This window comes from Diabrotica virgifera, chromosome 2 (genome assembly GCF_917563875.1).
Source record: "Diabrotica virgifera virgifera chromosome 2, PGI_DIABVI_V3a".
Lineage (NCBI taxonomy): Eukaryota > Metazoa > Arthropoda > Insecta > Coleoptera > Chrysomelidae > Diabrotica > Diabrotica virgifera.
This window is the reverse complement of record NC_065444.1, coordinates 4,046,940-4,059,846: the sequence shown is the minus strand read 5'-3', so window position 1 is coordinate 4,059,846 and position 12,907 is coordinate 4,046,940. Positions and strand designations below refer to the sequence as shown.

The window sequence follows — 12,907 nt, the reverse complement described above, 5'->3', positions numbered from 1 at the left end:
TGTTTTGACACAGGAGTCAATTTTTTTCATAAAAGTGGGAATTTTTAAGGTAAGAGGGAAAAAGCTTGTTTGAACTTGGCAGCACTGTAAATCATATGACACTGACAGCCAGAGCTGTCACTGCTGTCAGTGTCATATGATTTGCAGGGGTGTGTGGTGTTTGATTTGGTGAAAGAAAAATGATTTTCTACTTAACGTTGACGACTTTGTTAATTTCCACAGGTAATTTTACACTAAGTATTGATATTTAAAAAATATTAAATCTATACATCCACTGTATTTAAATTTTTTTTTATTATTGCAGCACTAGGTGCTGGGGAATTTTCAGTGCTGCATCATGCTCCAAGTCTTACCTTTAGGGGCCATGATGCCCTTAAAGAAAGCACTTTAAAGGATGTTTACGCTGCAGCCCTTGGTTTTTCCACTGAACACTTCTCAAACTGGAAGGGCATGTTCCTGTCAGACCCATTTGGAGTGGCCCAGGCTATAGTAACTGTGTATGTGGATGGGGTATCTGATATAGACCAACAAAAGGGCCACCACTTTCCTCTTAAGACTGACATAGGCGAATCTAAGGTCTACAGAAGTATTGAAAGAAGAATCGAAGAACATTATCCTAATGAAGATACTAATTTAGTCAGGGTTCGTCTAGCTAATGGATTAGAAGATGTAAGTGTTTAAACTTCTTATACATCTACAACTTCTGATACTTAAACTTGGCAAATAAATAAGAATAAAATGTTTTAATTTCATACTCGTCAGATTTGATATTTATCATGTGATCATAAATACAAGGTTATAGTTACAGAAGTACATTATTTGTATCTAATTAATAGACGAGAAGTGAAATAGTTATATTAGTTATTAGGTATTTTTAATTATCAGTTTACTGCTTTTTGTGGCATCCTTTGGTCAAAAGATTATAATCTTCTAAACCTGTTTGATATTTTTGTGTTATTTCAGTAATGGGATGGTTCCCTACTTTAGGTTTCGATACTTATTGCATATATTTCTTTTCTTACCTTTAAATGAATGCTAAACACAGCAAATTACAAAATTGTCTGGTTTTACTTCTTCTTCTTAAAGTGCCCTCCCATCAATGGAGGTTGGCTACTACAATTGTAAATTTTTGTCAGTCTTCAGTTGTTCTTATTAGCTGTTCAAAATTTAGCCCTGCCCATTGCCTGATGTTTCTTAGCCAATATAGTCTTTTCCTTCCTATACTAAATTTACATTCAAGATGCAGTAGAAATAAACAAACTAAGACACGTTAAATGCTACTAAGAGCACTCTAGAATCATAATTTACAATGTATGAACTTTGGAAATCATGATTTGTGATTTACAATGTATATACATTGTAAATTATGATTCGGGAGTGCTCCTAGTAGCTTTTAACGCTTCTTGGTTTATTTATTTCTACTGCATCTTGATTGTAAATTTAGTATAGTCTGCTCTTTCCCTTATTTTTTTCTTTCACTATTAGTTGAGCATATTGGTTGGTACTTATTGATTCTCAGTATGTGTCCTAACTATGATTGTTTTTCTAACTTTCACTGTGTTGAAAAGTTCTCATTCTTTACATATTCTATACAGCACTTCTTTGTTTGAGATATGCGATGTCCATGAAATTTTGAGGATTCTCTGGTAGATAAACATTTCAAAGGCCTCCAATTTTTTGTAAGTTGCTGTTTTAGGGTCCATGTTTCTACTCCATAGAGAAGAGTCGACCAGACGTAGCATTTTGATAAATGTAGTTAAAATTAGAGTTTTATTCGAGAATCATATAGATGATTTTATTACGATCATAGAATTATGCATTAAAAGATTCACTTTGATAATCTCTATTATGATCAATGACTTAAATGAATATATTCAGTAAAGATTTATAACTGTATTCACAAAGGCCATTTCAGGTGAACCCTAGAATAACCCTTTTGAAATCTCTAAGAATTTTGAATAATTCATATCACAATTTAGATAAATTATGTATTTCATATATTTTTTAGATCCACAAGTACAAAATCTTTGAAGACATCGCATCTGGAGACTCAAAACAACTCAACCACAAAGCCTTGAAATTAGATGTTGATGAAGACAGAAAATTCATCAAAGAAATTACAATTTTAAATGAAATTGCCCAAAGAGTGAGTATTTACATTTAATATAAAAAAAGAAATGTCTGCAATATATATTTTTTATTTGATATTATATCAATACATTTTCTTATTCATTTTATTTCTATAAGTTGTTAATCTCTCTAGCTTGGTGTTAAAGTGTCCATGTAACATATACAGTCGAACCCACTTATTGGAATAGCCTTCGTATCAAGCAAAAGTATTCCTATAACCGGGATATTCTAATAATCGATCATTGGTGGCTAGTTCAAATGTTTCGGGATCTCAAATTTCTATTCCTTAAACCGGGATATTCATCTCTCGGATATTCTAATAAGCGGGTTCGACTGTATTATAATGTTTTCAATAGAATGTTCATGTTCCTGTAGATCTTACCCTTCATTATCAAATTAAATAGATCCCATGTGGACTAAAACTACACACTTTATTTTATTTTTTTATAAAAATTCCATTAATTTTGCTTCTTAGTTCATGTGAGACTCGTTAATCTCTGGCACTTTATTGTAAAACCTTAATGTGACCTCAATAGGCCCACAATTTCCTTATTGGTAATTTTATGATCTCTTCTGGCACAATCCTCAGTTGATCAGTAAATTCCTGCCTCACATCACTTAGCACATTGCAATAGCATATTATGTGTAAGGCAGTCTCTTCTTCCATTTCACTCTGCACCATGTTTCGTTCGCCTTATCTAGTTTGTATAGGTGGTTTCTTAAATGGCAATGTCCAGTTACCATTTCAGTGGCCGTTTTAATCTCTCGTTTGTTGAGGTACATAAAATTGTTCCACAGTTTTTTTACCAATGTTCTTGATTATTTTCTTAGTTTAGATTTATCTGTGAGTGGCTCTACATTTCTCTTGATGAAATCCTTGTCATTTCTGAACCTCGTTTTTTGTAGCATCTTTATTGGTGCCACAGAATAGTTCTGACTGAAAAAAAGGTTTTTCTCAAGCATTCTGTTGCCGAGAAATTTGCTCATTCATTCCCATGCACCCGTTCAAAACCCGTGCACCTTTTCAGGCACCCACATTAAAGACACTATATTAACTTTTGTCTTCTTCTTCTTCTTCTTCTTCCTCTTTATAAGCAATTCTGCTTGTTCATTGGCGGATTGATACCTCTATGGAAGGTTGTCGCTCCATCTTTTGCGCGGTCGGCCGATACTTCTGCCGATTGGTGATTTATCTCGTGCTATTTTGACCACACGTGTCTCCCCCATTCTGGTTATATGGTTGTTCCATTCTTTTTTTCTATTTAGTGTCCATTCGTTTATACACTGTACGTTACATTGTCTTCTAATATCTTCGTTCCTCTTTCGATCTCTCAGTGTATTTCCTGTAATTCTTCTCAGTACTCTCATCTCTGCCGTTTCCAGTAGTCTTTGTGTTGTGGCTGTATCGGGTCTTGGTACTGATGCATATGTCATTATTGGTCTTACACTGGCTTTATAAATTCTTGACTTCATCTCAGTGTTAATATGTCGGTTTCGCCATATAGTGTTATTAAGGCATCCTGCCAATCTATTTGCTTTTTGTACTTGATTTCTCACTTCTTTGTCTAGGTCTCCGTAACTTGACAATGTAATTCCAAGGTATTTTACTTCCATTACTTGTTCAATACTGATACCATCAATTTCTATTTTGCATCTGATTGGTTCTTTACTGATTACTAAAGTTTTAGTTTTTTGAGATGAAATTGTCATATTGAATTCTTTTGCTCTTATGTTAAATCTGTGGACTGATCTTTGCAGACTATCTTCATCTTGGGCTATCAATATTGCGTCGTCTGCGTAGCAGAGTATTTTTACTTCTTTGTTTCCCATTCTATATCCTCTTCCTTTGTTGACGTTTTTGATGATTTCATCCATGATTAAATTGAAAAGCAGAGGACTCAATGAGTCTCCCTGTCTTATTCCGCTGCCTATATCTACAGGTTCTGTAAGTTGTCCATCTATTCTGACTTCCATCTTGTTATTTTGGTAGATGTTCTCAATAGTTTTTATGATATCTAGAGGGATTTCTCTATTATACAGAAGGTGGATTACATCCCTGAGTCTTACTCTGTCAAATGCTTTCTTTAAGTCAATCAGACATAGAAATGCTGGTCTATTATACTCTAGTGATTTCTCAGTAATTTGCTTTATGACGAATATTGCATCTGTACACGATCTTCCAGTACGAAAACCCTGTTGTTCATCTGCTAAACTTATCCTCTGATTCATAAGGTCTTGTAAGATTTTAGTTGTAAGTTTTAGGGTAGTATTTAACAAGTTGATACCTCTGTAGTTCTCTGGCTGCTTTTTATCTCCTTTTTTGAATAGTAGGATTAGTTCGCTCGTTCTCCATTCTTCCGGTATTTTACCGTGTTTTATGATTTTGTTAATTAATGTTGTTAATTGTTCTGTCATTGCTGCTCCACAATATTTCAGTAGTTCGTTTGGTATTCCATCCTTACCTGCAGCTTTTCTGTTCTTCAGCTTTTCGAGTGTTTTTCGTACTTCCTGTGCACTTATATTAACATCTTCATCTGTGGTCATTTCTGGTGTTTCCGGTTCTAGCATTATTTGTTCTTCCTCTGCATAAAGCTTTTTTAGATAGTCAATCCATGTATCCTTTTTTATGTGTTTTGGTTCTATTAGTTCCTTTACCTCCATTCTTTGACCTCTTATAAAGCGCCATATTTCCTTTTGGAGACCATAAAAATCATGTTCCATTTCTTTCGAAAAACGTTCCCAGTGATCGTTTTTTATTCTTCTTACTACTGAATGTGTTTCGTTTCTTATGGTCTTATAATTATCGTATGCCTCTTGTGTTTTAGTTGACATGTATTTTAGGTAGGCTTTTTTCTTCTCTTTACATTTTTCCTTCACTTCTGTACAAAACCATGGAGTTCTTCGTCTTGGAAGCGATTTATTTTTATTAATGTTTCTTTCACCAAGAACTTCCTTGGCTGAGGCTAAGATATTAGACTTAATTTTTGCCCAACTTTCTTCGACTCCGTCACTTTCTGTGATATACATGTTGCTGCTTTTTTCCGTTAGTCTTTTTTGGAATAGGTATCTGGTGGAGTCGTCCTGTAAGCTTTCGACTTTAATCTTGGTGGTGTATTCTGCTGTTTTGTTATCACATAGATGTGTTTTCATTCTGATTTTGCACAATACCAATTTATGATCGCTTTCTATTTCTGCCGATGTTAGTGCTCTTACATCCAAGATTAGAGACGGGTGTAACTCTCTATTCGACAGAATATAGTCTATCATAGATCTTTGTCCTCTAGTGTTTTCAAAAGTGTATTTGTATTGTTCTTTGTGAGGGAAAAATGTATTGTTAATTCGTATTTCATTTATGCTGCAGAGGTCCGTTAGAAGGTCTCCGTTTTCATTTCTGATATTTTCATTATATCGTTGTTTTATTCCCGGAACTGTGTCATTGCCAACACGGGCATTAAAGTCACCCATAATGATTATATATTCATCATTTGGGATCTCGTTTATTACAGTCTGAAGGTGTTCATAGAAGTTTTCTCTTATGGTGGCATCCCTGTTGTTCTCAGGTGCATAGATCGCTATCACGTTCAGAGGCTTGACATCCAGTTTGACTTTTACACTAACTATTCTTTCGGAGATATATCGGCACTCTTGTACTTGGTGTACAAATTTTCTGTGAACTAGCAGTGCGACTCCTTGCTTGGTTCTTGTATCCTTTGCAACACCACTGTAAATCATCAGATAGTCATCCAGCATAATTTGACCCTTTCCTTTTTTCTTTGTCTCTTGTAGTGCACATATGTGTATATTTTTTTCTACAAGCTCTTTTGTGATTTCCTGCTCTCTTGTGTTTAGAGACTTTACATTCCAAGTACCGATGCGAAGTATATTTTTCTTTTTCCATAAATTCGTTGTCCTTTTTCTCGCGTTGGTCGTCGTAATGAAATCATTCCTGTTCCGAGGCATAATCCTGTTTCTATGAGCTATGGATTTAACGTCTATCAGTAGGGTGCTAACCTGGCTGTAGACCCCCTCCTCCTTTATCCGGGCTTGGGACCGGCAACAGTTCTGTGAGCTACTCGATCACACCAAACAAAATTGCAGGCGGAGTTATTAACTTTTGTCAGGTTGTTTAATTCTTGCTTATTAAGTTGTACAAGTTTATAATCAATACTTATACTGGATAAAAAAACAAACAAATATTAACAAATACAATAAATTACATTATATTCATTAAATTTTAGATCGAAGAAGGTGAAATCAAGAGAGATAACATCCCTGATCTATACTGGTTCGAAGTTTCGTCTCTTCATGCAGTTTCAGACTTGTATGGAGAGAATTCTACACAAGTCTTGGAAGCGAAACAACTTCTTAACGAATGTATTTTAAGACTTAACTCTGCTTTCAATAAACTTTATAATGGATATGTCCTTGTCACTGTTGTAACGAGTGATGCCAGCCACACTAGGAGAGGCAGAAGCATTCTTGCTGCTGATGAACCAACTGATGATGTAAGTATTTTTAATTTGTCCATAACTATTTAGTTATCCTATCATTAGATAATTAATAAAAAATTAAATCTAATAAAGAGTATTGGGCCTTTGAATAAGTTTAGTGGTTCGATAAGAGTGCATGTATAAAGTTTTATTTCAATCTGTCAATTCATTCTTTGTTTACAAGCCATTTAGTATTGACGTGTCACAGAATTTTTTACAATGAAAACAATCAAGTATTGTGCAGTGATTGAATTTGTATTTTTGGAATATTTAAAAATAAAGGAAATTTATGTACGAATGTTGAAAGTGTATAAGGACTCTTCGCGTTTAATTAGCACAGTAGAAAGATGGGTTGTTGAATTTAAATGTGGTTATACAAGCGTTAAAGACGATCCACATTAAGGACATCCAAAAACAGCACCAGAAATCATAGAAAAAATACAGGATATGGTATTGGAAAATCGTTGAGTCACTTAAAGTCACAATGCACCTTGTTATATGAGCATTTTAACAATGGCTAAAATCCATGAATTGTTTCCATGAAATGTTCGAATTGTTTCAATACCAAAAAAAAAGATGCATGCGTAGAAAGCGTTTTTCATCAAATGATGAGGTCATAATAGTGCAGTCACTGAAGGTGGATATGAGCTATTACCTACGATTTCGTTCAACTTCCATCGATTTGCATGACAATTGGTGAGTGGTTAGAGGATATCTCAAGGAACAAAGGTGACATGCTGCCAACCTGCGCTTTTACCCTGGGGGTGGATGCCACCCCTCTTCGGGGGTGAAAATTATTTTATTAGAAATAACCCCACAATTCGATAGAGGGACAAATTATAAGCCAAATTTGTTATATAAAGTTATTAAAATAAATCAAAACTTTTTGAGTTATTAAAGATCAAAGATTTTAATTTTTCGTGAGAAAAATGCATGTTTTTAACCGATTTTTCATAAATAACTCAAAAACTATATAGAATTTTTACAAAAAAGTTATTATTATCAAAATTGAGGCCAATAAAAAATCAAATAAACTCCTTACTAGAAAAACCTTTCAATGTTAACTAAAAGTGAGTTATAGGTAATTGAATGTACCTATATTTTTTTCGTCGAGTACCCAAATCTAAGTATTCAAGCTTAAATACCGGAAAAATGAAGCATTTTATAACATAAACTTATTAAACATTTGTCAAAGTTCTTAGAAGTATCTATCAAATAAGCCCTCGAATAAGTTGATAGCATTAAAATTTATGCACCAAAAATTTTTCAAAATTTATCTCTTAAAAATTTTTCCAAATAATGTTATTGTTTTTTTGTAAATAACTCCGTTAATTTTTAAGATATCAGGTTCACCTAAAAAATAATTAAATGTTGATTCCAAGAGCTACTAAAAAACGTCGAATTTAGTCTTTTAAACCTCTTACTTTTTTAAAAATAAAAGGTTAAATGGCCCCGGTTACATGGTTCTCGCAGCAAAATTGAAACTTTAAACGTTTCTATCTCGGTTATTTTTTACTCTACGGAAATAGTAAAATGGATAAAGTATTTGGAGCAGAAAAACTAAAATTTAGTTATATGTCATTTTTTACGTATCTTGAGTATTTTTGGAGTTAATATCAAAAGAGTACGATAATTTTAAAAATTCTGATTTTTTTAAATTATATCTTTTTTTCAAAAATATGCATTCTAAACCGATCAAAATTGTTAAAATCATTAACTATGTTAACCTAAAGATATTCTTGTGAGGATTACTTCAAATTTTAATTTTTGTGGAAATGAAGTATGTTTTATTTTTCACTTTTTTCTATAAAAATCGAAAGGGTTAACTTATTTTCATCATAACTTGTTTAATTTTGATGCTATTAACTTATACTGGAGCTCATTTGATAGGTACTCCGAAGTACTTTGACAAGTGCTTAACAAGTATATTCTATAAAATGCATCGTTTTCCCGTTATGTTAGCTTAAATACTTAAAATTGAGTACTCGTCGAAAAAAATATACATTCAATTACCCATAACTCACTTTGAAATAACATTAGTTTAGTTCTTTAAATTTAGCGGAGTGTATTAAATTTTTTATTATCTTTAATTTTGGTAATAATAATTTTTTTACAAAAGCTTATAGTTTTTGAGTAATACGTTAAAAACAGCTTTAAAACATGCATTTTTTTTAAGAAAAAATAAAATCTTTGATATTTAATAACTCAAAAAGTATTTATTTATGTTAATAACTTTATATAACAAATTTTGCTTAGAAGTTGCCCCTCTATCGATTTCTGGTATTATTTTTAATAAAAAAAAAATAATGTGTGTGTGTACTTTGTACGCACATAAGAAGTTATACTTCTATTATATGATTTAAACGAAATTAATATACTTTTTATTTATATTTTGTTTAAATATTAAACTAATTTATACTTACTACTTCTCAAACGTTTTTATTAGAACAGTGCCAAAAATTAAAATAATAAAAGAATAAAACACACACAAACACATTAAACAAGCCACAAATGATGTCTGAACATTAATTGTCGAAAAATTTTTTAACTAAATACGTATTTTCTGAAAATACAATTATGTAATAAATATACTTACAATCATAAAATGTATTAAAAAAAACAAAAAAGAAAGTTTCTATTGGGACTCGAACCAGCGCTGATAAGCGCGGTTGGTATTGGAATTCATTCGCCTTCAACGCTTAGCTGGCTTAGCCACGGACACTATGTGTTATTATTTACGAAGATCGACTAACTAAACGGATTAAACTTGTGATATTTTGATATTTTGAAAATTGATCAAATTATTTTAATTTTGACTTGAAATGATTTAGAATTGAAAAAATACAACAAAACATAGAGTAAGAAAACAATATATTAGGTGAATATTGATAGAAATTTTGATGGTAATCAAATTATATAAATAAAAGTATTACATACTATGTATTTTGGCAGATCAAATAGGTAGGTTTATACTCATGATACATTAACAATTATTACGTACCTGTTGCTTTTAAAAACTATTTAAAAGTCACTACAATATTATAAACTTTTTTGTTTCTGTCCTCACAACAATAAATGGTTGGAAGATAGAATTGCTTGGATAAAAACTAGCACGAGTAGAAGAATTTAAATACCATTTGTTTACCTTTACCTTTACCTCCAAACCACAGTTGTCCTACAGCTGCCATATCGAATAATTTTTGACATGTCATTTGAACATCCAATCAGAACAAAGTTATAATGCGCATGCGCCGGGCTGATAGGTTTTAACATATATAAAAAATCACCCTCTATCGCCGGTAAAGAAGTATAACTTCAAAAATTCACCCCCGAGAAGGGGTGGCATCTACCCCCAAGGTAAAAGCGCAAGTTGGCATCATGTGACCTTTGTTCCTTGAAGTATCTTCTAACTACTCACCATTTTTCATGACAATCGAGGAAGGTTCAACGAAATCGGAGGTGAAAACCTTCAGTGACTCCACTATAACATTTGTTGAAACATATTTTGCAGCCCTTACATATTCTTACTTCAGGGATGGAAATTGGAATCTATTCAGGGACATTACACTGAACAATAAAGTGTATTTTAAACCATAAAATTGTGTTTTTCTTATCGAACCACAAAACTTATTGAATAATCTAGTAATAAGGGAACATCCATAAACTACGTCATAAAAATTTTGGAGTTTTTAATACCCTCCCCCACTTCCGTCGTAAAGCGTCGTTTACAGTTGACCCCCCCCTCATACAGACGTCGCAATTGCAACTCATGACCCCCCTTTTTAGTGATTTTTTTAAAATTCAATGTTTTTTCTGGATTTTTTAAAGTTAGCTCTCAAAGTTTATTTACGAATGTATCCAAATCAGTATTACTATGTACTATGTAGCTCATTAATATCCACGTACTTTTTTCTCTCAATTCACTTTACAACTAATTAGCTTTATTGGGACAAAAGACAACACTTTTATCAGAGTTCCTATGCTTTCTTAACTGCATCATATAAATGTTGATACTTATTTTGTTTTGATTTCAAATTTCAATGCCATTTCTTTTATTAAGTATAAATACAGTGTACTAACAAAATTGAATAGAATATTTTATTTCTATTCATTCTTATAGAATTGTTTTACACAGGGTATTAAGTAAATAAATGAATAGTTTAATATTTATGGCTTCCAGACGTTGTTCTGTATAGAAGCGTTTGTTTAAATACATAGAACAATGTTTTATTGTTTGTTAGTCTGTATAAAACTGCTAGCAATATTATTAAGGCTGTGAGTGATAAAAACAAAATGAAAAGTATGCGATAAAAGTAATATACTATTTTTTTTTAATTCTAAAATATGGTATATTTTTTATATTCGTGAACATCAAACGACGTCGGATGTGCACTCATGGTCCCCCTCCCCCGTGTCGTATACCGTCGTAATAAGCAAAGTCCCCCTCCCCCTTTTCAACGACGTAGTTTATGGATGTTCCCTAATCTTACATCTTGTTACATTTATTATTTTTATTTCAGAAAACCAAATACAACTTGGCAAGTTACTACAGCAAGGACTACCCCGTCATCTTTAATCTCATCTTGTGGTTTGGGGTAGTGATGTTATTTTCCCTCATCGCTATCTGCATGGCTATTGGTACTATGGATCCGGGCCGCGATTCAATCATTTACCGTATGACCAGCACCAGAATGAAGAAAGACAATTAAGTCCACTTTGTTTTTCAATGTTCAGTTAGGAGCTAAAATCCAAGTTTAGTACAGTCATATATATGAGTGTTTTCTTCTTGTCATCAATACAAAGCAGTTTTTAAAGGACATGATAAATAGCTGAATGTTGAAAAATTTATTTCTTAGATGTGGAAAGTTTTTGATGGTGTTAGTAGTATAATATGTTCACGTCACAACAGTGTATTTAAGATCACTAGAATAAATTAAAAGCCTATAATTTTTCTTTTCCACAAATTTTATTACTTCGCAAAAAAGTAAATAAATGCTAATGAGTAAATTATATAAAAACGATATTTTTCAACATATTTGTTGCAAGGCTAGTCTATAACCTTAAAATGTAAAGTCACAGGAATGAGTGTTTGCTCATCAAAGTGTCGGAATGAAAGTCATAAGTTACAGAACCATTGGATGTACCATTTTTACCTTTACAGAAAAAGGGGTTCATGGGTTTTCTTACAAAAGCAGTTTTTAAAGCGTGACCAGTACTGTTTGACCCTGGGACCTCTTACTACCTTATACATATTTAGTATCATTCATTATCATAATATAACCTATATAGAGACTAATGACGCCAAAAATAACTTACACTTTCAAATTTACAAGTATATAAGAACCTGAAGTGATATGTGCTTATTAAATATTTAAGTATCATTTTGTGCATTTTACTCATTATATATTACACTTTATTATGAATCATTACTTAATTAAATCATACGGTTACCACAGAATGATTAGGTTTTTACAATGCTTTTGAAAAGCTGCACTGTTCTGTCAATTGTGTGATAGAAAGCTTTAAGTATCACTCACTTTGTGTCTGTGAATATTGTTTTAAATAATGCATTACTTTTTTGTTATGTAAATATGAATTAAAATAATTTAAAAGTATTATTATATTGTATATTTTCAGTTCATACATTTGAAGGTTGTTTTTCGAGTAGACACATTCCCTTGTAAATAAAAATATTAAACAGTACAAGTTTTTTTTATTGAAAAATAGTCTATGAAACTAAAATCAACACCAGTTTATGTATGTGACTGTCATATCTACCATGATATGGACGGTCGTAGCTGAGCGGCAAGATACGAGTTCGATTATCGGCACCAACAACGATATTTTCATTTCTAAAAATGATACGAGCCGTTTACCGTGCTTCGGAGGCTACGTTACGCAGTCGGTCCCCCTGGCTAGTGTGACCATCGACACTAGCTACTTCAAACAGGGTTAAAGATGCAAGTGGCGCTGGGACCTGTCCGAAAGGATCACCAAGTATGAAAGTATTAAGTTAAGTAGCAGAGAAGAAAAAATAGCAGTTATAAAAAATAAAAATAAGTTGAAAGAAAAGATCTATAAAAATGACGATATCACCAAAGTAGCAAGAGGAATAAAAGCAAAAATTGGGAACTATGGACAAAACTAGGAATTAAAAAATGGAGAAAATATGGTAAGAGAACAAAATGGAAAAAATCTAATGGATGAAAAAGACATTTTAAACAGATGGAAGGAATATTTCGAACATTTGGTGAATGGACAAAAAAATATGGAAGTAAACATAGACA

The 12,907-nt window shown here is 32.3% G+C and overlaps 1 protein-coding gene across 1 annotated transcript; it reads left to right on the top strand.

The window, feature by feature from the left end:
• The first annotated feature begins 109 nt into the window (after positions 1-109).
• Positions 110-12,326, top strand: LOC114330135 (ATPase H(+)-transporting accessory protein 2). Its single transcript, XM_028279449.2, has 5 exons — positions 110-222; positions 305-669; positions 2,009-2,146; positions 6,369-6,635; positions 11,141-12,326. Exons 1-5 carry the CDS (start codon positions 180-182, stop codon positions 11,327-11,329), a joined length of 1,002 nt encoding a protein of 333 aa, XP_028135250.2. The 5' UTR covers positions 110-179; the 3' UTR covers positions 11,330-12,326.
• The last annotated feature ends 581 nt before the right edge of the window (positions 12,327-12,907 follow it).